Source organism: Dipodomys merriami, unplaced genomic scaffold (assembly GCF_024711535.1).
Source record: "Dipodomys merriami isolate MVZ:Mamm:240054 unplaced genomic scaffold, mDipMer1.0.p SCAF_4, whole genome shotgun sequence".
Taxonomy (NCBI): Eukaryota; Metazoa; Chordata; class Mammalia; order Rodentia; family Heteromyidae; genus Dipodomys; species Dipodomys merriami.
In genome coordinates, this window is record NW_027205603.1 from 3,495,040 (window position 1) to 3,519,089 (window position 24,050).

The window sequence follows — 24,050 nt, forward strand, 5'->3', positions numbered from 1 at the left end:
CTGGAAAACAACTGGTAATAAGGTAATATTAACTACCACCCACTTACAAAGTCTTCCCCAAGTAGCTATTAGCCTTAGATATTTCCAGTGATAGCCAGAAAAAAAAAATGGCAACGGTAAGATCAAAAAGCTCTTGAAGGAATTTTTTCCAGCTCTCAGGACCCTAATTTTTCCCACCCTGAAAAACAAAGATAAAAACTCAAGAGGATTAAAAAAAAAAAGTAGAAACGGGGTTTGAATATGTCCATCTCACAGAAATCATGAAATGCTGACAGAGATCTATAGGCTCACCCTTAGATGGAAGCTACACGATTATATACATGGCCCACAAACATGGATTGATGTTGTGTCCAATTTAAAAAAAGAACAAAACTAAGTGGTAAAAAAGATTGATGATTGAAAAGGAACCCCAGGAAACAAATGTCTGTCTGTAATAAGCCCTCTCTGAGAATATTACTGTTCAATAAATGGCTGTTACCATCGAACAACAAAAAAGTAATCACCTCTCCAGTGTGGCCAAGTGGTACATGTATGTGATCCCAGCACTCTGGAAGCAGAGGCAGGAGGATTGGAAGTTCAAGGCCAACCAGGGCTGCATAGTGAGAGTCTGTCACAAACAAATAGAGTAATACGAAAATAGAGTAATACCGAAACTCCCACCTGGAACCAGGACCCCTTCCAGGCGTCCCGCGAGGCCGGTTAGGTGTCTCGGGCACGAGCAGCGCGTGCCGGGGGGGGGGGGGGGACGGAATTCCCAAGCTAGGGGGCGCGCGCACGGCCGCAAGGGGGAGCGCTGGGCCGAGAGCGCGCAGGGACGGGCGCACGCGGGAAGGGCGCGCTGGCTCAGGAGCGCGGGTAGAGGCGCGCGCGGCGGGTCGGGAGCGCGGCGGGTCGGGAGCGCGCTGGCCCGGGTGGAGCGCGCCGGCGGCGGGCCGGCCCGGGACGGTCTCTCCGGCTCGCTGAGTCGCAGGCTGACGGGGCGGCGCGAGCGCTCGGGCCGCGGGCCGCGTGGACACCTGCCTTCCCGGGAAGGAGACCTCCCGTACCGGGTGAGTTCAAGTTGGGTCCTTCGGACCCCGGGCGGCGTTCCCGGCGAGGTGGGCGCGGGCGCGGGGGGCGGCGGCCGCTGTCCGGTTCTCCTCGCGATCCCTCTCCTCCGCGCCGGCTCTCCGTCTGAAGTTGGGGGCCCCCCTGTGCCACCCTGAGGCGGCCGAGGTCGCCGAGCGCGAGGCCGCCGGGTGGCCCCCCTTGGGGGGCGCGGGTCCGGGAGCCGGGGGGGGTGGCGGGGCTCCCTCCGCGGCGCGGCGTTGGCCGCATGCTTTCTCATCAACTTGGGGCGCCCATCCACCGCCCCCCCAACTCCGCGCTCCCTCCCCGGAGCCGGCGAGGGGAACAGGAACCCCCACGGGACCTGACTCAGGTCGGCGGGGGGGAGGTGTCGGGGATCCCCCCGGGGCCTGGGGTCACATCTCTGGGGGTGTCGGGGACGGGCCTGAGCCGCGTCGCTGGGGTGTCGGGGACCCCCACGGGGCCTGGGCCGCGTCGCTGGGGTGTCGGGGACCCCCACGGGGCCTGGGCCGCGTCGCTGGGGTGTCCGCAGCCACCTGCTGGGCCCGAGGTCCCGACCCCCCCCCCCTCCCCCAGGTAATTGGATCACGGGGATGTGTGAGATCTCCCGGGGCGGGAGGGATTAAAAAGGAAGAAAATGTGGCTAATAAAGGATAAATCCCAGTCTCTCTCCGAGGCCCTGGACTTTCCCAGTATTGTTTCACGCCAGCCGAAATGCAAGCATCCAGCCTTTGCGCGCCCCGCACCCCTGCACCGCAGGAACGAGCTCTTTTTAAACTCTTTGCCTCGACCCACCGGGTTCAACGCGGAGAAGCCGCGTTGCATGGAGGAAACTGGTGTTTGTCTGTGGTTTTCCTCCGTCCCCCGGTCTTTGCTGGACCGAAGAGAGGAAGAAAACACCTCCTGGCTCCACCGTTTTACTGGAGAAATCGTCTCTTTGATTTTGTTTCTTTGTTTTTATAAAGCTTGAATTTCTGAAACACCTACAAGACACACCAAACCAGGTCGAAATGTTTACTACAAGAGAAACCTTTCTTTTAAAAACAAAAAAAAAACAACTTTTCTCTCTTCTTCTTCCTCTTCTTCTTCCTCTTCTCCTCCTCCTTCTGCTCCTCTTTCTCCTCCTTCTTCTTCTTCTTCAACCATATATTCATGCCCTAACACTTTGCCCTCCGTGTTCTGGGTCTGAGCGGTACAGATTGTTTTTTTCTAGGTAGAGAAGGAATTTTCATTCTCGCAGCCCTTTGGAAATACAAACAAATGTCCTATTTACTTGGGATTGGGTGAGGAGGCTGGAAGTTGCCTGAACCCTCCTCGCCAAACTTGACAGTGTATGTATGGAATCTTGTGTAGTTCTTGGCCAGACGGGTAACAGCCGTTTTTAAAGAAGTATGTCCTTTTCTTGGAGATCAGCATTTCAAATGAGCCTCTAAAAAAAAAAAAACAAAAAACAAAAAAAAACCCACTAAAACTAAAACCCTTCGATGTAGCTTGTCATTTAAAAAATAACCTATTTTGGGGCTGGGAAGGTGGCTCAATGGTACAGTGCTTGCCTTGAGGCCCTGGGTTCAATTCCTTAGCACCACATAAGCAGAAAAAGCTGGAAGTGGTGCTGTGGCTCAAGTGGTAGGGCACTGGCCTTGAGCTGAAGAGCTGAGGGACAGCGCTCAGGCCCAGAGTTCAGGTCCCACAACCAGCAATAAAAAAAAAAAAAAAAAAAAAACTATTTCTCCATCCATAGAAGCCAGGAATTCAAAATTAGAATAATTGAGAGCTCTAGAAAAGGAATGAGGTGATTAAAAGAAAAAAAGATTTGAGTATGTTTGACTACATACCTACCTTGTTACAGGGAGCATTTGCCTGTCTGTCTGTGAGTTCATTCATTCATTCACTCATTCATTCCTCCATATTTGTACACTGTTTGACTACCTATAGTGTACTAAACCTTGTGTGTTCTCTTTCTTTCCTCTCTCTCTCTCTCTCTCTCTCTCTCTCTCTCTCTCTCTCTCTCTCTCTCTCTCTCTTTCTCTCTCTCTCTCTCTCTCTCTCTCATACTATGGCTTGAACTCAAGGCCTCATACCTTGCTTAAATTTTTTGCTCGAGGCTGACACTCTACCTCTTGAGCCCCACTTCCACTTGCAGCATTTTGCTGGTTTGGAGTCTCTCTGGATTTTCCTACCCGGGCTAGTTTTGAACCACAATCCTCAGATCTCAACCTCCTGAGTAGCTAGGATGACAGACGTGCACCATCAGCGCCAGGCTGCTGACATTTCTAGATCACAACCATATGACCAAACTTCCTTCGTCAGAGGCTAGCAGACACCTGGCCCTGGTCCCCAAGTTCTCAGACACCGTGGGAGCTGTTTCCTGGCTCAGCTCAGACAATTGCACCACTGCATCTTGGAACCTGGAGGCAGGGGTGGGGGGAAAGGGCTAGGGTGGAGCGGGGCAGAGCACCAGGGATCCTCCTGAACAAAAGTTCAAGTGCATCTTTTTTTTTTTTGAGCCCTTCTTTTTTTTAACTATTTTATTTTATTTTATTTTGAGTCCGGCGCCACTTCTGGCTTTTTTCTTTTTTCTTATGTGGTGCTGAGGAATCGAACCCAGGGCCTCAGGCATGCAAGGCAAGCGCTCTACCTCTGAGCCACCTTCCCAGCCCTCAAGTGCATCTTATCTGCAGCCTGGGACAGCCGTGGCGCTTCTGGGGGAGGTGCCAGAATTCTAGCAGGCCCTAGAACTTGAGCCCTTTCCTTTGATGATTTGTGTTCACACCTGTTGCACTTGGGGTGGGGGCAGGAGACTTCCTCCATGCCTGCCTTGCCGTCAATTCTCCTTTTCCTTTTAATTGTAGGAGGCTACCTAATAAACAAGAAGCTGTGTATGGTTGTAGACTCCTGGAATCCCAGCTCTTAGGAGGCTGATGTAAGACTGGGAGTTCAAGGCCAGCTTGGGTTACATAAGGAACAAGGCCAGCCTGCTGTACAAAGCAATATCATGAAATTTAGCGTTTAAAGTGCCCAAAGCAAAGACACTGAGCACATTCTTAAGGGTCACAAGAGCCACCACCCCTGTCTGGTTCAGAACCCTTGCATCTCCCGTGTCCATTTAGCCCTTACTTACCAACTCTCCTAATCTCTAACATGGGTTAATTCACTCTTTGTCTTGGGATTGGCCTATTCTAGACATTTATATAAATGGAATCATAAAACACTGTCCTCCTATCTCTAGTTTCTTTCATCCAATGTAATAGTTTCTAGATTCTTCCATGTTTTAACATGTATCCATTCCATTCCTTTGGGAGGGGGGGGTGCATAATATTCCATTGAAGGTGTAAATTGCATTTTATTTGTTGGTCAGCTGATAGCTGTTGGGTTGTTTTTCCCCTCTGGCTTTTGTGAAAGTACTGCTGTGGACAGTTGTGTACATGTTTTCGTTGGAATACCTGTTTTCAGGTTTTTGAGATCCATACATAAGAGTAGCATTCCTGAGACATGGTAATTCTATGATTAACCTGAACTGTTTTACTTGGCATTAGCACTATTTGAAGGTCCTAATTCCTCCACATCCTTACCAACACTGGTTATTTTCCGTTTATTGTGTTAATTATTCTCATCCTCCTGGGCCTGAGGTAGGGTGTTGTGGTTTTGATTTGCATTTCCCTGGTGACTAATCCTTTTATGTGTTTGTTGACCATTGATAGATGTCTTCCCTCTTTGAGGATGCTTTCTCTCTCTTTTCTTTCCTTTCCCTTTCTCTTTGCTATGTTGGGATTTGAACTTAGGGCCTTGCACTGGCTGAGTGGGTGCTGTACCACTGAGTCACACCTCCAGCTCGGGTTTGCTTTTGGTTACTGCAGGAAACAGTTCATGTCCAGTGGTGAGATGGGCTGGTTTGATAGTGGGAGACAGCAAAGCCCATTCACAGGGCTTGTTAGGATTGTTCTTTGTGCTTCTTATTCATCTCTTCCTGGGCTTCATTTACAAATTGAGTGTCAGACACTGAGTGCACGCATAGGAGAAAACACACCTTGCTGTGCACTAGGAGTTCCCTGCAGAGGAGCTGGTGCTCCCTGGAAAAGGTCTGCCTCTCCTTGTGAGCCTTCCTGCTGCCGGAGCCCTGCCTTGAAGTGTAGTTATATTTACAGGGTTTGCTTTGTATACGATGTGCTTTCAGGGTTGTTGTTGTTGTTATTTTTAAATTTTCCTGCTAGGAGGCCATTTTCTGAGGAGTGCTTATTTTAATGTTCAGCAGTTCTCTGGATTACTCCACCACTGCTCCTGAGCTGAGCCCTGGACACACATACCCGTGTGTACAAATGACACTGTTGTTTTCAACATTAACAGGGTAAGGCAGTATCTGGGATTACAGGCATGCACCTCCATACCTGTCTCATACTTCATTTTTTTGAACAAATTAGTTAATTGTTAATTACCATGAATTGTTAGTTATTAATTCCATCCCACGCTGGAATTGAGGGGACTCAGTTTCCCAGGTGTGTAAACTTTGGAATATGAATGAACCTTGCGGGCCCTTCTCAAATCTCAAAACTTGGGGATTCCAAATTACTGACCACTTCTTTCTCTCAGAGACGCCACTCTCTGCATTTAAAATGGTTTATTTTGCATAAACTACTTAAAGGAATTACCTTGTGTGAAAAGAAAGCAGTGTTCTATACTAGATGTAAAGGGTAAGCGTGGTCCAGTGCTGCTTCTGAATATACGGCATATTTTCTATTAAGATTCAGATACTGAAAGGTTCTACTGAGTGATTTCAGTTGCTATTGGGCCAGGCCCAGTGGAGAATGTAGAGAAATTGAGGAAGTCTTGGGCTGGTTCCTCATTCCTTGAATCCAGCTACTCAGGAGACTGGGACTTGGGAATGTTCAGACTCAAGGAAGGAAATATGAAAATATGAGGATGAGAGAGTAGCTGGGAATGGTGGTACACACCTGTAATCCCAGCATTTTAGAGACTGAGATAAAAGGATCATGAGTTCGAGAGAGGCCTGGGCTACAACGTGAGACCCTGTCTCAAAATTAGCCATGCTAAAGACATAGCTCACTGTTTATTTGTGTCTATAGTTTTATTTTTTTTAATTCAGTACAGAGGATAAAACCCAGGATCTCCTGCGTGCTACACAAGTGCCACATCGCTAATATTTTTTTTTAATGTATTTTGGGACAAGACCTATGTTGTTCTGGCTGGCCTTGAACTCAAAATCCTCCTGCCTCAGCTTCCTGAGTAGCGGGAATTACAGGCATGAACCACCACACGTGTCTCATACTTCGTTATTTTACACTGTTCATTATCAATATTAGGTTAACCGTAGAAAATTACTAATACTCAATCATGCTAGAACCCCATAAAGACAGCTGCTTCAGAATCAATCCCATTATGTGTGGCCCTCGTTAGGCCGTCCATTTCAACTTGACTAAGAATTATGTCCTTGGGACGGGTCTGGAAAGGTGGCTCAGTAGAGCGCTTGCCTTGCATGCATGAGGCCCTGGGTTCGATTCCTCAGCACCACATAAGCAAAAAGAAAAAAGCCGGAAGTGGCGCTGTGGCTCAAGTGGTAGAGCGCTAGCCTTGAGCTGAAGAGCTGAGGGACAGCGCCCAGGCCCAGAGTTCAGGCCCCACAACTGGACTCCCCCCCCAAAAAAAAAAGAATGTCCTTGGGGAATTTGAAATTTTCAATCTCATTTCTTAACTAAGTCTCCTTTCTTTCTTTCTTTCTTATTTCTTTTTGTCAGTCATAGAGCTTGTACTCAGGGCCTGGGCGCTGTCCCTGAGCTCTTCAGATCAAGGGTAGCCTTCTACCATTTGAGCCACAGCCCGCTTCTGGTTTTCTGGTGGTTAATTGGAGGTGAAGAGTCTTATGGACTTTCCTGCCTGGGTGCTTTTGAACCGAGATCCTCAGATCTCAGCCTCCTGAGTAGCTAGGATTACAGGCGTGAGCCACTGGCCCCTGGCTTCTAGATCGCGTCTCATTGGGATGTTAGTTGTGTTGGTTTTCAAGGTCGTTTGTTAGGTTATAAGCCTGACTGCTCAGTGGGCCGCAGGCCTTTCTGGTTAGGTAATTATCAAATTCTACCCTTGAACTATGAATGTGGAGGAGCAGAGGCCAGTAGAGGCACAAGTGTCAAGGCCCCAGAGTTGATCCTAGCCCCCAACACACATAAATACACAAAATGAAGTAAAAGCAGACTCTAGTAAACAGGATGTGAAATCCCTGAGCACACCATCTTTTCACACTCCTGAGCAGCCAGTCAGCAGGTGTCGCAGAATCCAGCTGCACCCCAGGGCTTTCTACCGCAGTGCTGGACACGGGCCCCTGTTCTCTGTGAACATTTATTTTTGGAACCATTCTTTTCTTGTTAGCATTTATGTATTTACGACCTATTTCCAGTACTGTGGCCTTGCCCTTGCTCAGTCAGCTTGCTTGCTCAGCTGCTGCTCTACTACTTGAGCCATGCCTCCAGCTCTGCTTTTTGCTGGCTATTTTGGAGATAGACTCTCTCAGACTTTTTTTTTTTTTAACCTGGGCTGGATTCAAACATGGATCCTTTGATCCTTTGGATCTCAACTTTCAAAGTAGCTTGGATTACACATGTGAATCACTAGCCCCCAGCTTTTATTATTATTTTTTTAGGTAGAGAACCAAAACCAACAAGTAAACTATATGTATTTCATTATATTTCATAGTTGGAAGCCATCCCAGGCAGAAAAGTCCTTGAAACACTCATCTCCAATTAATCAGCAAAATGCTGGGCTGGAGTCATGGTTCAAGGGGTAAAGCACCACCAGCTGAGCATACATGAGGGCCTGAGGTCACACCATGGTACTGGCACACAAAAACATATTTTTTAAGGTGGGTTGAAGGTATAGCTCAGGTGGTAGAGTGCAAGCCAGTGAGCAACAGTGTCAGGTATAAGTTCTAGTCCTAGTCTCAGATGTAAAGAATTATTTTTAAAAAGAAAATGAAATGTAGGCCCACAAGTGCTTTCTCCTCCTTTTCAGCCAGCTGGCGGGTGGGGGGTGGGGGGGAAGGGTGGGCTCCTGTCTGTGGGGGCCACGGTGGTGCTGGGCAGGACAGGAGAGCAGATCGTGGGGGCCTCTACGGGACACTGGAGATGGGGAATCCCCAGCGTGGGACAGCTAGAGCAGAATCCGCCTTTGTGCACAGTCTATAAATCCTTTTTAGGGGAAAAGGAAGCAGCTAGTTTCGTGTAATGCTATTTAAAGCCCTAATTGGATTGAATAATGGAAAAGTAAGAAGGTCAGCTCAGCTCCCCCTTAGGAATTCAGCCAATGGAAGTGTTCAGGAGCGAGCAGCCCTTACTCACCTACCCATAGGAGCCGTGACGGCTATGAGGGCAATGGTGGAGGTCAGACCCCATCCTTGAGTATGACCTGAGCAAATCGCCCCTCACGGTAGCCGGCCCTGCCAGCTGGCTGCCCACTGCCCCACTGGTGCCCTGTGTGACTGTTCTTCCCCACCCTCCATGGGGCCTTACGGAAACACCCACTGGAGGTAACCACGCATGGGATTCACAGGCAGCCTCCCCACGGGCAAAGCGCTTTTTTTATTTTTTGAGCTTTGAAGGTCAAAAAGAGCATATCTTACACCTGGAATTGTAGCTACACAGGAGGGTGAGACCTGGAGGACCATGGTTTGAGGCCAGCCCTGGTGAGGAAAAGAAAAATTTGCTAGACTCCGTCTCCAAAACAGCCAGCAAAAAGCAGGAATGGAGGTGTGGCTCACATGGTAGAGTGCCAATCAACAAGGAAGACTAGCAAGTGCAAAGCCCCCAAGTTCGAATCTGTTTCCACCAAAAAGAAAGAGAGAGAGAAGAGAAAAGAAGAGAAGAGAGAATGAACGTATCTTTTTTAAAGTGGTTTGGCTATTAAATCGTATTGGAACTGCACCACCCACCCACCCCTGCCCCGGGAGGTAGTTTTAGAAATAATTCCTTTTCAAAATTGTTTTTCTTTCTAGGTTTTTGAAGAAATCTCGAGCCAAGAACCTGTGGCTCACACTGTAATCCTAGCTACTCAGGAAGCTGAGATCTGAGGATCATGGTTCAAAGCCAGCCAGGCAGGAAAGTCCATAAGATTGTTATGTCCAATTAATCACTCAAAATCCAGAAGTAGAGCTGTGGCTCCAGTGGTAGAGCACTAGCTTTGAGCACAAAAGTTCAGGGACAGTACCCAAGCCCCGACTTTGGAAGGAAGGAAGGAAAGACGGAAGTGAGGGAAGGAGGGAGGGAGGGAAGGAAGGAAGGTTCCTAATGGCTACACCTATAGATTCTTGCAGTTGATCTTTACTAATATGTAATTTAATTGCATTGTACTAAGAGCATTTTTTGGTAAAAGTCTGGAGTTTTCCTGAGAATTGCTTTTGGCTGGATATGCCATCGTTTTCATGAATATTCCTTATGAGCTTGAATTGGGGGTTTGTTTGTTTATATTGATACAGTGTCTGGCTTTCTAGCCCAGGCTAACCTTAAACTTTATTTCAGCCTCCTGAGTGCTGGGATTGCAGGCGTGTGCCACCACACCCAGCTAAAGGAATGTATATTATGAAGTTATTGCCTATGGTGTGTAGTAAATGTTGATTAAACTTTTAACTGTATTGGTCTCTTGATCAGTTGCCAAGAGAACTTTGCTGGTCTCTCCTTGTTGCTGTCTTTGAGCTAGTTGTAAGTATATGCAGGGTCAATTGTAATTTTTATGGTTCCCCTCCCCCTTTGCCTGTTACCTGGATGATTTTGTTTTCTCTTTGGAGGGGAGGGGTTAAGACTGAATGTGACTAGATAGCCCAAACTGGCCTCAAATTTCCAGCCCTCCTGTTGCTTTAGCCTGCTGAACTCTGAGATTACAGGCATGTATCAAACCACACCTGGTTTAGGTGTTGACTCTTCTATTTCAAGTGTGTTTTTCTTTCTCTTTCTTTCTTTCTTTCTTTCTTTCTTTCTTTCTTTCTTTCTTTCGGTTTAGATGTTGACTCTTCTATTTCAGGTGTGTTTTCCTTCCTTCCTTCCTTCCTTCCTTCCTTTCTTTCTTTCTTTCTTTCTTTCTTTCTTTCTTTCTTTCTTTCTTTCTTTCGGTTTAGATGTTGACTCTTCTATTTCAGGTGTGTTTTCCTTCCTTCCTTTCTTTCTTTCTTTCTTTTTGGTGTGGTTTACTTGTGAATCTTAACATAAAGACTAATAAAATTTAAAAGTTAATCAATATTGTGGTCACCCTCCAAACATGGTTCCCCATTGTTTGCATGTGCAGTTAGGTTGTCCTGTCTGCTAGTTCTACCTTGTTGATTTCAGAAAACAAAGCTGCCCTGGGAGAGGCTGAGTTCACTCACGTCTGCTGTTGTACAGGTCAGCTTTCTTTCTTTCTTTTTTTTTTCCCTCCCACCTGGGATCTTTCCTTCCTGAAATGCCATTTTTAATAGAGGTCTATTGATAGCAGACATTCAGCATTTCGGGTTTTGTTTGCTGTTGCTTTTGTTTTCCCACAGTGCTGGGAACCAACCAAGAAGTCAGTGGCTGAGCCACAGCCCAGAGCCAGCTTTTCTTTAGATTACAACCAAACTTGCTGGTTTTTCCTTGTTCTTGTTTTTTCTGCAAATATTTTAAAATCCATTGTATATGTCTTCAACAGTTATAACTTCACAGTTTTACATATGTGTGTGATATGTGTGTATATATATGCATATATGTTTGTATGTATATATATGTGTATTTTTTTAACCTAACTTGGTTTCAGATGAAATAGGACTTCTAGAAGCTATTTAGCCCTTGTTCTTGAAAACGCACTTTCTTAGCCTTGCTCCAGTGGCTCATGCCTGTAATCCTAGCTGATACTCTGGAGCCTGAGATCTGAGGTTTGTGGTATGAAGCCAGCCTGGGCAGGAAAGTCTGTGAGACTTACCTCCAGTTAACCACCAGAAAACCAGAAGTAGAGCTGTGGCTCAAAGTGGTTGAGCACTAGTCTTGAGCAGAAAAGCTTAGGGACAGTGCCCAGGTCCTCAGTTCAAGCCCCCCATGGCCAGCAAAAAAAAAAAAAGGAAATGTATACATATGTATATGGGGGGGGAGGGGTGAGCCTGTTCTTGAGCTGCTTTTGCTCATAGCTAGCGTTCTACCACTTGAGCCACAGCACCACTTCCACACTTTCTTTTTTTTTTTTTTTTGGGTCCTGTAGTGGGGCCTGAACTCTGGGCCTGGGCGCTGTCCCTCAGCTCTTCAGTTCAAGGCTAGTGCTCTACCACTTGAGCCACAGCGCCACTTCTGGCTTTTTTCTTTTTTGCTTATGTGGTGCTAAGGAATCGAACCCAGGGCCTCATGCATGCAAGGCAAGCATTCTACCACTGAGCCATCTTCCCAGCCCCACTTCCACACTTTCTGAGTAGTTTTATTGAAGATAAGAGTCTTACGGACTTTCCTGCCCAGGCTGGCTTCAAACTATGATCCTCAGATCTCAGCCTCCTGAGTAGCTAGGATTACAGGCATCCTGCTATATACTTTCTTTTTAAAATTTTTTAGCATCTGTTGGTTGAAAAGGAGGTTTCATTCTGCCATATCTGTGTTTTAGTTTCCAGTGTTCCCTGATCAAATTCATCCTCCGTTACTCTCCCCCGTCCTCTTCCTCCCCTTCTGAAAACAGTGTCAACAGGTTTCATTGTTCTGTTTTCATAAATGCATATGAAGGACTCAAGCTATCTTTGCCCTCCTCTACCCCTCCAATTGCCCCTGCTCCCACCCCCCACCCCCCAAGCCAGGCCTGCTTTAACATCCTCATCTTTCTGTTTTGTTAGGGGTCTGTTGATTGATTGTGCTATTTCACACTTGTATCTGTTACATTCATCAGACTTTCCTGCTCCATTTACTCATCCTCCCCCACCCCCACCCCATGTTCTGTAAGTTTCCAGCAGGTCCTCTTACGCCATATTGATACAAGATACAGAGTAGTGTATATCCTTCACCTTCTTAACTGTCCTTGGAGACAGAGTTCCATAGCACACAGAGGAGCAGAGGCTGGAAATCGGAGGTTGGAGGTCGGGTTAAGTTCTTAGCACAGTGCAGCTAGTCTGCTTGCTTCCCTGCTGCTGGAAGAAGTCAGTCCTATGAAAATAAGCTTCACCTTGAGCATTCTTCTAGCATCTTCTTTCCATTTTAATGGGTGATTCCAGTTCCATGACTAAAGCCTGTGGGTGAGTTCAAGCTCACTGCTTTAAATTGGTGACATCAAAGCCACGTGGCAAGATGAATCCAGGCAGAGACTCCCAACAAAAGTGTAGGAAGTGTGGGAAAGTGGCTCAGTGGTAGAGTGCTTGCCTTGCATGCATGAGGCCCTGGGTTCGATTCCTCAGCACCACATAAGCAAAAAGAAAAAAGCCGGAAGTGGCACTGTGGCTCAAGTGGTAGAGCGCTAGCCTTGAGCTGAAGAGCTGAGGGACAGCACCCAGGCCCAGCGTTCAGGCCCCATGACCAGACCCCCCCCCCAAAAAAAAAAGTGTAGGAAGAGAGGAAAGTCAGAATAGAGAGATGCCATGGCAGTGACAGGCATTTTTCACCTTGCTCTATTTTGGGGGTGGGGTGGGGGTACCAGGAAGGAAACATATACAACTAAAGTCCAAATTCACTGGCTAGGCGTGAGAGGTGACCAGCCCATGAGCCATATAAGGTTGGCAAAAAATCATTTAGTACATGGTTAGACAAACAAATACACACTTTGTGTCTGCTGTGGCTGCCCATGGCTGGCTGGCTGGCTATATTGATAACTGTGTGTGTCTGTGTGTGTGTGTGCGCGCGCACACTGGTCCTGGGGTTTGAACTCAGGGCCTGGGCCCTGTCCCAGCTTTTGTGCTTAAGGTTTAGCACTCTACCACTTTAGCCAGAGCTCCATTTCCAGCTTTTTTGGTGGTTAACTGGAGATAAGAGAGTCTCTTGAACTTTGCTGCCCTGGCAGGCTTCAAGCCATCATCCTCAGATCTCAGACTCCTGAGTAGCTGGGATTACAGATGTGAGCCGCCAGTAGTCAGCTGTGTTGGTAATTTTGTATGGCTCGTAATGTCGTAAATACCCAGATAGCCCTTGACAGAAAAAAGAGGGGGGGGGGTCCCTGGCCCTGAGAGGGAGAACAGGGCTGGTGTTTGGCTGAGATGACAGGAAGAAGAAGGAGTCTCTGTGGCCTGCGATGCTTGTGTGTGGATCAGCTGTGGGATTTGCACACCCAGAGCTGTGAATGCATAAAGACCAAGTACTTGGGCTGCTTGCCTACCTGATTCTGTCTATGTAGCACTAAGATGGTGTGGGCGGCTGTGTGCACACCAGCTAGGCCATGCTAGATCTTTCTGGAAAGTCCAGGAGAAGAAGAGCGGAAGCTGCTTTTCTCTTCTCACTCCAGTGCACTCACGTTGGGGTTCACTGGGCCCAGGGAACACAGCCCCCGTATCTCCCGGGACCTTCCCTGCAGATGCCCCTCCTGCCTCACCCAGCCAGGCAGCTCCGTAGGATTTGGTGACCTCTTTGGGATCTTGACCTCATTATTTTCTTTGCTCAAAGGATAAAATAGACTTCGCCAAAAAAATTTTAAAAAGGAAGTTTCCAATAAACACTGAAACACAAGCAGAGGAAATGGAAAAGAAAATGGGCCCTTGTGGCTGGATTTCTCTGCGCCTACGGTCCACACCTCGTTGGGTTATTCCACGGCGCTTGCTCTGTCTCCTGGGAAGAGTCAGGTTCGCCCTGGTCCGCGGGGCCTGCCCTTGCTCTGGCCTCACTTGTGCTTTATAATGTGTACTGTTTACAAACCCAAACAACAAACCCTGGGTTGATGGCACATGTGGAGATTGTAACGCGGTTATGACCCTCACCGACGCATGGCCAGGCTGTCCCTTGGGCTCAGGCCTTGCTGACTCTGGGTCCCTCCCAGGGCAGGCCAGCGCAGAAGGCTGCCTCCCTGCCCTCCCCTTCCGGAGACTTGCTGTCCACAGTGGGCCTCTTCTGGAAGTCTGTTTTCCTAGAGAACCACAAATTCTCGGGAGATCAGAGATGATTGATTCTTCTTGGCTGTGGTGGAGATAAAATCAAGGTTTGTGCCTTCTTTCCCACCACCCCTGCCCTCTGCTTTATGTTTCCTCAAACCCTTTCAAGAAAATGGCTTCACAGAAAGTCTAGATGTTATACAGTTTTGCAGCTTGGAAAGTGATAGCAGCACAGGAAAAAGGAGACTCTTGCCCATTCCCACCCTTCAAGCTATGCCCTCTCTGCCCTGACCTGGGCCTTCACAGAGCCTGTCCCACCTACACGAGCTTCTCCAGCCAATCAGCAGGCCCTGTCCCGCTTAGCCCCACACCAGCTGTGTTACAAGGCCTTTCTGCCAGATTCGTGCCAGGCTTTAGCTCTGTTGGACAGAATACAGTAGAGATTTACATTGACTGCTACATTGCAGAGTAGCACACTCTTAGCTATTTAGATTTTTATAGAAACTCTGTATTATTGTGGAGGCTCTCAGATTATTGAATGCATTTTAAGACAACATTTTTTAAATCTTTTTCAAAATTGTTTCTACTATTTGGAATAATAGTAATTTAGCAAAAGAATAAATGCTCAGAACCTTCTCATTCCTTGAACTGATTCTCCTACAAGAGAAATGGAGTAAACAATATTTTAAAGTCTTTTTTTTTTTTTACAGAGATGGCTACAGGATTTCTCTAAGAAGGTTTTCATAATGATTTTTGAACTTTTTAATAACAAGGTCCCTCAAAAGGGGTTCAGTACTGATTGGACTTTTTCCACAAATGCATGTATTAATCATTAGGAAGTCTATTCCTATTAGTGTTTTTTGATGTTCTAGAACATTTTGCCATACCCAATTGTTCAGGAGCTGAGCTAAATTTCTAGCTAAGAGCCAGGCCTATAATCCCAGCTACTCAAAAAGCTGAGATCTAAGAATCATGATTCTGAGCTAGCCCAAGCAGACACATTCATTTGACTCTTAATCTCCAGTTAACTAGCAAAAAAGCAAAAAGTAGAGACATAGCTCAAAGGTAGAGTCCAACTCTACCACATGGCTCGTTGGCCAGCCATGAGTAAAAGCCAAGCAAGAGCTCAAGGCTGGAACATTGTAAGTCATTTGTAATGTGTTCATCTTTCCTTAAAAATTTCTTTTATGGGGCTGAGAAGGTGGATCAGTGGTAGAGTGCTTGCCTTGCATGCATGAGTCCCTGGGTTCGATTCCTCAGCACCACATAAGCAGAAAAGGCCTGAAGTGGTGCTGTGGCTCAAGTGGTAGAGAGCTAGCCTTGAGCTGAAGAACTGAGGGACAGCGCCCAAGCCCAAAGTTCAGGGCCCATGACTGGCAAAAAAAAAAAAATTATGTCTGGTACCAGTGGCTCACACCTGTTATCCTGGCTACTCAGGAGGCTAAGATTTAAGGATCATGGTTCAAAGCCAGCCCAGGCCAAAAAGTCTATGAGACTCTTGTCTGGCACCAAAAATGTCCAGAAGTGGAGGTGTGGCTCAAGTGGTAGAATTCTAGCTAGCCTTGAACAACAACAACAACAACAACAAACACCTCAGGGACACCACCCAGTCCCTGAGTTCAAACCCCAGGACTGCAACAGAAAAATTGAATTCCTCTTACATCTTCAGAATGGGTGGTGATGGAAGGAGAGGTAGAAATCAGCATCATCCCCCAGCCAGCTGACTCGACAGCCCCTCATACATTGGACCTTCTGGTTTTGAGGACTAGGGACTGTCCTGCCTTGGCTCAGGGACCGATGCTGTTCTGTCTCGATTTCTCTAGAAGTACTTCTGTGCCTCAGAAGCTCAGAATGGGAGACCAGCCCCTACCCCACCCGCTGTGATCCGGCCTCGCCGAGCTTCTGTGGGGATGCCTGTAAACCACCAGAAATCCGGCTCCTCGGAGATGGACGCTGACATGTCGCCCAGCTGCGGACTCGGTGACGTGAGCAGAGGTGGCAGTGTGGAGAGCCGCAGCCGTGCTCAGTCCAGAAGTTTCTCTCTGGTGAGTGGGGGTTTCCAAGCCTTTGCCCCAACCTGTCTCCCCTTTAAGGAGTAGCTTTAAGGAGAGGCAGCCGACTGGATGTGGTGGAATATTTTCTCTGTGAAAAGCCATTTTGCGTTTCTTCCCCGTAGTGTTCTCTGCATAAGCCCAGAGCATTTTCACAGCGCTGGAGCAAACCTCCAGCTGAACCGGGAACTCTGGGTGGCTCAGAACCTAGGCTGAGCCCGGCTGTCCATGACTGTATGCCCCAGAAGACCTGTGGTGTTCAGGCTACAGAGGGTTAAAGGTAGCATCCAGAGGGGCCTTCTAACATATCAGTAATTTCTCTATAAATTTCTTTTGTGTGCACGTGTGTGCCGGTCCTGGTGCTTGAACTCAGGGCCTGGGCGCTATCCCTAAGCTCTTTTACTCAAGGCTTATACTCTACTACTTGAGCCAGAGCTCCAATTCGGGCTTTCTTGGTAGTTTAGTGGAGATAAGAGTCTTAGGGAACTCTCCTGCCTGGGATGACTTAGAACTGAGATCCTGAGATCTCAGCCGCCCGACTGATTTCTCTATAAATTCTAAAACAAGTCCTTGCCTATCTTCAGTTGCTTTCTTCTTTAGTGCCAGGCAGTATCTGAAGATGAGAGATTCACAACACTCATAACCACAGAGGTGTGAGCCTCACCCGCGGGCGCTCAGCTGAACTCACCCTGCAGGAGCTCATCAGTGACTGAGTTTTAGTTTCTGAAGTAGAAGAAGGGGGGAGGGGCAGAGGAGCCTCCATCGGGGCTACACCGGGACTTCCCACCTGCCTCTCCCTTCCCAGAGTCCCATTGGCTTCCAAGCTGAACTTAGTGCCTTCATTGCCACTGCCCGCTTCAGTTTCCACAGGAGTCCTCTTATCAGTAGTTGTCTAACTTGTTTGTCTTTGATCACGAACTGGGCTGAGGGCAGAAGGCCACCCCAAGGCCTGTTGCCCGGAGGCTCCACCAGCCACTGAGCTCCCTGTGGCCACCATTCTGACTCAGGCTGCCCTCACAGGGCCATGTGCACAGTCCTATTTCTCTAAAAGGGCTAGTGTGTGGAGGGGAGCGAGGTTGTTTAAATACATGTATTTTTAACTTGTTATTCTAAAGGTGATGTACAGAGGGATTGCAGTTTCAGAAGTCAGGTAATTTCTTCTTCTTTTTTTTTTTTTTGTCAGTCATGGGGCCTGAACTCTGGGCCTGGGCTCTGTCCCTGAGCTCTTCAGCTCAAGGTGAGCACTCTACCACTTGAGCCACAGCACCACTTCCAGTTTTCTGGTAGTTAATTGGGGATAAAGTCTCAGGGATTTTTTTCCTGTGATCCTCAGATCTCAGTTTCCTGAGTAGCTAGGATTATAGGCGTGAGCCATTGGTGCCCGGCCATGACATTTCTTTTTGGACATTTTCACCTCTTCTGCGGCAGTCACCTATAGTTTTTCTTTTTTTGGGGGGGGAGGGGGTCCGGTCGTAGGGCCTGGGCGCTGTCCCTCAGCTCTTCAGCTCAAGGCTAGCGCTCTAGCACTTGAGCCACAGCACTACTTCTGGCTTTTTTCTTTTTGCTTATGTGGTGCTGAGGAATCAAACCCAGGGCCTCGAGCATGCAAGGCAAGCGCTCTACCACTGAGCCACCTTCCCAGCCCCACACCTATAGTTTTTCTCCTCCCATCCCCACCCTCAAGTTTTATAGTTCATTTTCAACAGTGTCTAGTGAGTATCACTGCTGCATTTGTTTGGGTTTTTTTTTTTCCTCATAAGGATTTCTTCCTTTGAGCATTTTCTAGAAAGCAGTAAATAGAATTTGGACTCAACTGCCAAATCCTTGAATACGTGACTATGTATTAAAGGGAAGAGAGGTAGTTCTAATCCAGACACAGGTAGGCTTTCTTTACAAGTTGGGTAACATGGCTGGGGAAGTGACTGTCTTACGAGGGGTTCTGAGGATTTAGAGACGGTCACACACAGGGCCTTTCAGTGCTGCTCAAGGGAGCTCAGGATATTGGGTTACCTGTTTGCCTAACCTCTGGACACAGGTGTCTAAATATTTGTGCCATTTCACAAACCACCCAGAATGTCACCACCAGGGACAGAATGTCACCTGGTGCCAGTGTCTTGGGATCTGACTGAACGCATTCCTGAAGCCTGTTCTGCCCCAAGGCACAGTGGGTGCTTCCTGTACAACATTCCAGCATTTGCTTGGCTAGAAAGAGGCAGAATCTCTTCATGCATTCACCACTGCATAGTTATTCTTAAAGCATGTCACGCTATGTGCACCCCTTTAAGGGTAGGATGGGAACATTCCAGCATACCTTCTGTTCATAGGATCTCTGACTTGGCCAGAAACAACCATACAAACCCACTGGGGTGCTTGTCAGTGAGATTCAGTACTTAATGAGCTAGTGTGTGTGTGTGTGTGTGTGTGTGTGTGTGTGTGTGTGTGTGTGTGTGTGTGTGTGTGTGTGTGTGTGTGTGTGTGTGTGTGTGCGCGCGCGCGTGTGTGTGTGTGTGTGTGTGTGCGTGTGTTTGTATACCTGTATTGGGGCTTGAACTCAGGGTCTCACACTCTTTTCCTCCACATCGGTCAGGGGGCTTAAACTCTGGGCCTGGGTGCTGTCCTGATTTCTTCAGCTCAAGGCAAGCACTCTACCACTTGAGCCACAGCGCCACTTCTGTTTTTCTGATGGTTAATCGGGGATAAAAGTCTCACGGACTTTCCTGCCCAGGCTGACTTTGAACCATGAACCTCAGATTTCAGCCTTCTGAGTAGCTAGGATTACAGGCTTGAGCCACTGGAGCCTCCAATGCCCCTGAGCTTTTGTGCCCAAGGCTGGTAGTTGATTAGAAGTAAGAGATTCAACAAACTTTCCTTTGGCTTTGAACTGTGCTCCTTGGATCCTCCTGAGTTGTTAGGGTTACAGACATGAGCCACCGACACCCAGCTCCTCACACGTTCTCCCCCCTCCCCCCCCCCCCAGAGCTGAGGACCTAACTCAGGGCCTTGCACTTCCAGGCAACTGCTCTTCCACTGAGCTAAATCCCCAACCCCTCCTCACACTCTTACTTAGCTTTTTTGTTCAAGGCTGGTGCTCTACCTCTTGAGCCACACCTCCTCTTCTGGCTTTTTGCTGGTTAATTAGACAAATCTGAAACTCTTCAATTTGTCTTCCTGGGTTGGTTTTGAACCAGGAGCCTCCAATCTTAGCCTCCTGAATAGCTAGGATGATAGGTATGAGCCACTGGTGCCCAGTTTGATGAACTATCTTGAACCTCCCCCCACCCCCCTACCCCCAGCTAATGATTGCTGTGGCTCTCAAATCCCAGGATGTGTCTGTAGTCAGGTAGATGTCAGCTTTTGAGCTAATCCCTTCCTTCTTCAAAGCATCGGACGTCTCTTGGCCCTGCCCATTGGTCATAGAACGAGGATGTACAGCAAGCAGCGGGTAGTGAAGACCAGGTGGTGTCCTGGATATGTGTTGTGAGATTTCCAGAAGAAACACCAGAGAAGTGAGGAAGGAGTGCAGATCCCTATACCTGTCAGCCCTGGCTTCTAGCCACAGCGACCCCTGAGCCAACCTGGGCAAAGCATGTACACTAAGACATGGCCACATAGCTTGTCCTCAGTTCAGCAGACATCGATGAAGGCCCATTGTGTACAAGAACTGGTTAGTAACACATAATACAGCCTCAAGACAGAGTGTGTAAAGACAGGCAGGCCAGTGTGACTTAAGGGGCTCAGAACATGTGGAACGCCCCTACTCTCCTGTGCATCTGTCTCAGGCAAGAGCTCCTGTAAGCACTGTGGATGGAGAGCAGTTGAGGTAGACTTCGGCCTTGCCAGCTTTGAGAACTTGGAGGCAGCCAGGGAGCCCACTACTAATCCTCTTTCAGTTCTATAATTAAAACCATCCTCATTATCATTCCTCTCTGATTTGTTTACTTCCTTTTCCTGCCAGAAATACAGGTTGAAGTTAGCCACAGTAAATTAAAAAAAAAAAATGACAGCCATGTGTAGTTAGAAATAACCACAATTCAACCCTTGATCTAAAGCAAGCAAAGGTCATGCATGCTTATGGTCTCTTCTGGGTGAGCCCAAGTAAGCCCAGTATTAAGGCGATGTGAGAAGAGGGCCCATTGTATCTTCTCCCTGTCTTTAGTCCATTCCAGCTTCTGTGGCCTCTCTTCAGCTGAGATGATCAAACCTGTAAAACCTTTGTTCACGTGTTGGGAAAATCATTCTGGTGTCTATACAGAAAGAAGGGGTAAGCATTGGATCAGAGTTAAGACAGACAACCCGGGCGGCCCACCTGAGTGGCGTGCCTGCCCGGGCTCCGGAGGCTGGCCTGTCCTCACCAGCAGCATTGTTTTTATAATTTTGGTCTTCATATGTGTAGGTTCAACTCCATTGTCAGATCCTTCACAAGAAGTTGCTAAATTGTTTCAGTCTACATAATTCAGTATCTTGTTTAGGAATTAAAAATGAAAGGACAGCCAAAGAACTATGGGAGCAAGAGTTGGTTTTGTTTTGTTTTGTTTTTTAAGGTTTTTAAGGGGTTATTATAGTACATTTTTGTTGTTGTTGTTGTTTTTATGCTGGAACTGGGGCTTGAACTCTGGGCCTCGGCACTGTCCCTCAGCTCTTCAACTCAAGGCTAGCGCTCTACCACCTGAGCTACAGCACCACTCACAGACTTTCCTACCTGGGCTGGCTTTGAACCACAATCCTTAGATCTCAGCCTCCTTAGTAGCTAGGATTATGGCATGAGCCACCGGCATCCAGCTATTTGTTTCTTAAGACAAGATACATGCCAAGTGCTGGTGGCTCCCACCTATAATCCTAGTTACTTAGGAGGTTGTGATCTGAGGTTGCTACTAGCCTTGAGTAGACAAGAAGTGCCCAGTGACAGTGCCCAGGCCCTTGGTTTAAGTCTTAGTACCAGCGCTCACACACACACACACACACACACACACACACACACACACACACATACAGAGTGTATACACACAGAATCTACATAATCCAGGCTGACCTCAAACTCACAATCCTCTTGCCTCTGCCTCCTTTGTGCTAGGATTATAGGCATACCACCACACACATATCACCAATCACCAGGGAAATCCAAACCACAATGAGACACTGCCTCACCCCAATCAGAATGAGACTGGAGACTTCAAAGGCTGGCAAGGAGGTGGAGGAGAAGGAGCCCTCACACACTGTTGGTGAGGATGGAAATTAGCACAGCCAATACAAAAAGCAGTATGAAGATTCCTGTCAACACTAAAAATCGAACTTCAGGGCTGGGAAGGTGGCTTGATGGTAGAGTGCTTGCTTTGCATGCATGAAGCCCTGGGTTTGATTCCTTAGTACCACATAAACAGAAAAGGCCAGAAGTGGTGGTATGGCTCAAGTGGTAGAGTGCTAGCCTTGAGCAAAAGCCCCTCACAGATAGTACCCAGGCCCTGAGTTCAAGGCCCAGGACTGGCAAAAACAAAACAAAAACAACGAACTTCGCCTGATCCAGCAATCCCACTCATTCCTGGGTATGAGGGAAATGACATTAGCATATCCAAGGGACATCTGCACTCCCATGTCTATTACAGTACAAGTTACAAAAAGTAAGAAATTGATGAGGTGAGTGTGATGGGGCCTCCTGGAGACCTAGCACCCCTAAGTTAGAGACAGGAGAATCATTAGTTCACTGCCAAGTACACAGCAAGACCCCATCTCCAAACAAACAAACAAAAACAAAAAGCAAAAAAGAAACAAATGGGAACAACCATCATCTAATCAATGGGCAAGGCATAAATGGGTACCTGTACACTGTACGATTCAGCCATAAAAAAGAGTGAATCCTGTCATGTGCAACCACATGCATAGAACTGGAGGGGGGTCGTTACGTTTGGTGACATTAGCCAGGCACAGAAAGACATGTATCCCGTGATCTCACTCAGACCAGACTCTTCAAAGTGGAAGGCTGGGGAAGGTATGAGGAGGAGAGACTACAAAGATGGGTCAGTGGTCACTAAAGGATCGTGAAGTCCTGGCGTGCTGTTGCCTCGGACGGTGACTACAGATGATAATTGTGCGCTGTGCATTTCACAGCCAACAGGCAGCAGTTGGTCCATTTTCACCATAAGGAACTGTTCCGTGTTTGATCTGATTTGAGCAATATGTACACGATGGAAACTTCTGAATGTTCACCATTTTATGTCTTTAAGATCAAGTATAAATAGAATCAATGATTGAATGGCTGTGCACATTTCCATTGTGCTACAACCATTACCACAGTTGGTTTTAGAGCATTCCCATTCTTCTGAAGGGAACCCCTAAATCCGCTGGCTCTCGAGACGTGCCTCCGGTCACTGCTGTCCCTCTTGATCCTTGGTCACCCCCACACAGGCCATGCACATTCAGAGCAGCATCAGGCATCCTTTGATGGGAAGTAGGCGAGAACTCTTGGCCGAGAGCGAGGCACCCCTCTCCTAGCCTGGCGCACCCCGCCCCCTCTGCCCGCGGCCTGGGCTTTTGCTCTGCCTTCTTTCCTGTCCTGGGCACACAGTGCCCAGGGTCACTGGGAGGCCAGCCGGGAGTCAGGGATTAAGCAACAGCCTGGGCCTGCAGCATTTTTGGCCTTGTCTCCAGAGAGCAGGGCTCCAGTCCAGGCTGGCTACAAAGAAACAGGTACCTGAGAATACATTCCAGTCCCACGCCCACACTGCGGCCCCCCGAGTGGAGGACTGACAGAGTCGGGGAGGCGTGGACTAGGCTGCCTGAAGGCGGGTTGTGTGAATCGTGGAGGGGAGGTGGGGGAGAGCTGTGGTGAATGCACCGGATTACGTGAATGAGGCTGATCATGTGTCCACGCAGGTTCTGTGGGTACAGAGCAGCCTATGATTAGAAAGGGGGATGGAGCGGACAGAAGCAGCTGGACCCTGTGTTCTCACTGAGAGGCTCTTGGGAAGTCCTGGCGCTTTTGCACCCACCTTCCCAACCTCAGGGCGGGCTGGCCCACTCACCCAAGAGCTGGGAGTACTGCGCCACAGCACCCGGGCATGGCAGGCATGGGGAGGCACCTCCTAAGCCTATTTTCCAGATGAAATCTCACATGGGGACAGCCTGCTTTGAGGCTGGATTAGCCCTGGGTTTATAGCCCATTCTTGTTTTGTCGCTCCTGTAACGTGGGAAAATGGCCTGTCTTGAGCCATAGGTTTGTTTTAGGCCAGTATTATGCTTTTATTTATTTTACTTTAGTGGTATTGGGCAGGGAATCCAAGGTCTTGTGCATGCTAGCTAGGCAAGCACCCTATTATGAAGCAAGGCCCAGCCCCAGGCCAAAGGAAACAATTAGACTGAAATAAAGCAGACTCCAAAAGAGTCATGCATAGTGCCGGTGGCTCCTGCCTGTAATCCTAGCTACTCAGGAGGCTGAGATCTCAGATCAAGGTTTGGGGCCAGCCCAGGCAGAAAAGTTGGAGACTCCCATCTTCAGGTAAACAGCAAACTGTCAGACTGGAAGCATGCCTCAAGTAGTAAAGTACCATGAAGGAAAAAGTTAAGAGCTTGAAGCCTTGAATTCAAGTCCTATTACCAGTGCACACATATATAAGTGCACGTGCACATGCTCGCACGCACACATACACACATGTGTCATACATAACCCTACCGAAGCACAGTACAAGGTCAGTCTGAGCAAAGGGGAGAGAATACAAATGGATTCATTTCCCTAGATGATGCTTTTTTATTATTATTATTTGGTGTCAGGCCTGGGGCTTGAACTCCAAGCCTGAGTGGGGTTCCTTAGCTTTCTCCTTCAAAGGTAGCACTCTACCACTTGAGCTACAGCTTCCCTTCTGGCTTTTTGGTGACTAATTGGAGATAAGAGTCTCACCCAAGCTGGCTTTGCACTGTGATCCACAGATCTCAGCCTCCTGCATAACTAGGATTAC

General features: G+C 47.9%; 1 protein-coding gene across 3 annotated transcripts in view; it reads left to right on the forward strand.

Annotated features, from left to right (window-relative positions):
• The first annotated feature begins 921 nt into the window (after nt 1-921).
• The window catches only part of Proser2 (proline and serine rich 2), a 30,187-nt gene continuing 7,058 nt past the window's right edge, over nt 922-24,050 (forward strand). The window contains exons 1-3 of one of the 3 annotated variants that reach the window (XM_069990351.1): nt 9,551-9,767; nt 10,389-10,442; nt 15,877-16,098. In XM_069990351.1, the coding sequence (XP_069846452.1) occupies nt 15,964-16,098 (135 nt within the window). In that variant the 5' untranslated portion in view covers nt 9,551-9,767; nt 10,389-10,442; nt 15,877-15,963. Of the gene's footprint in view, nt 1,050-9,550; nt 9,768-10,385; nt 10,443-15,876; nt 16,099-24,050 lie in introns of those variants that run through there. The other 2 variants (XM_069990350.1, XM_069990352.1) reach the window with 2 other exon arrangements.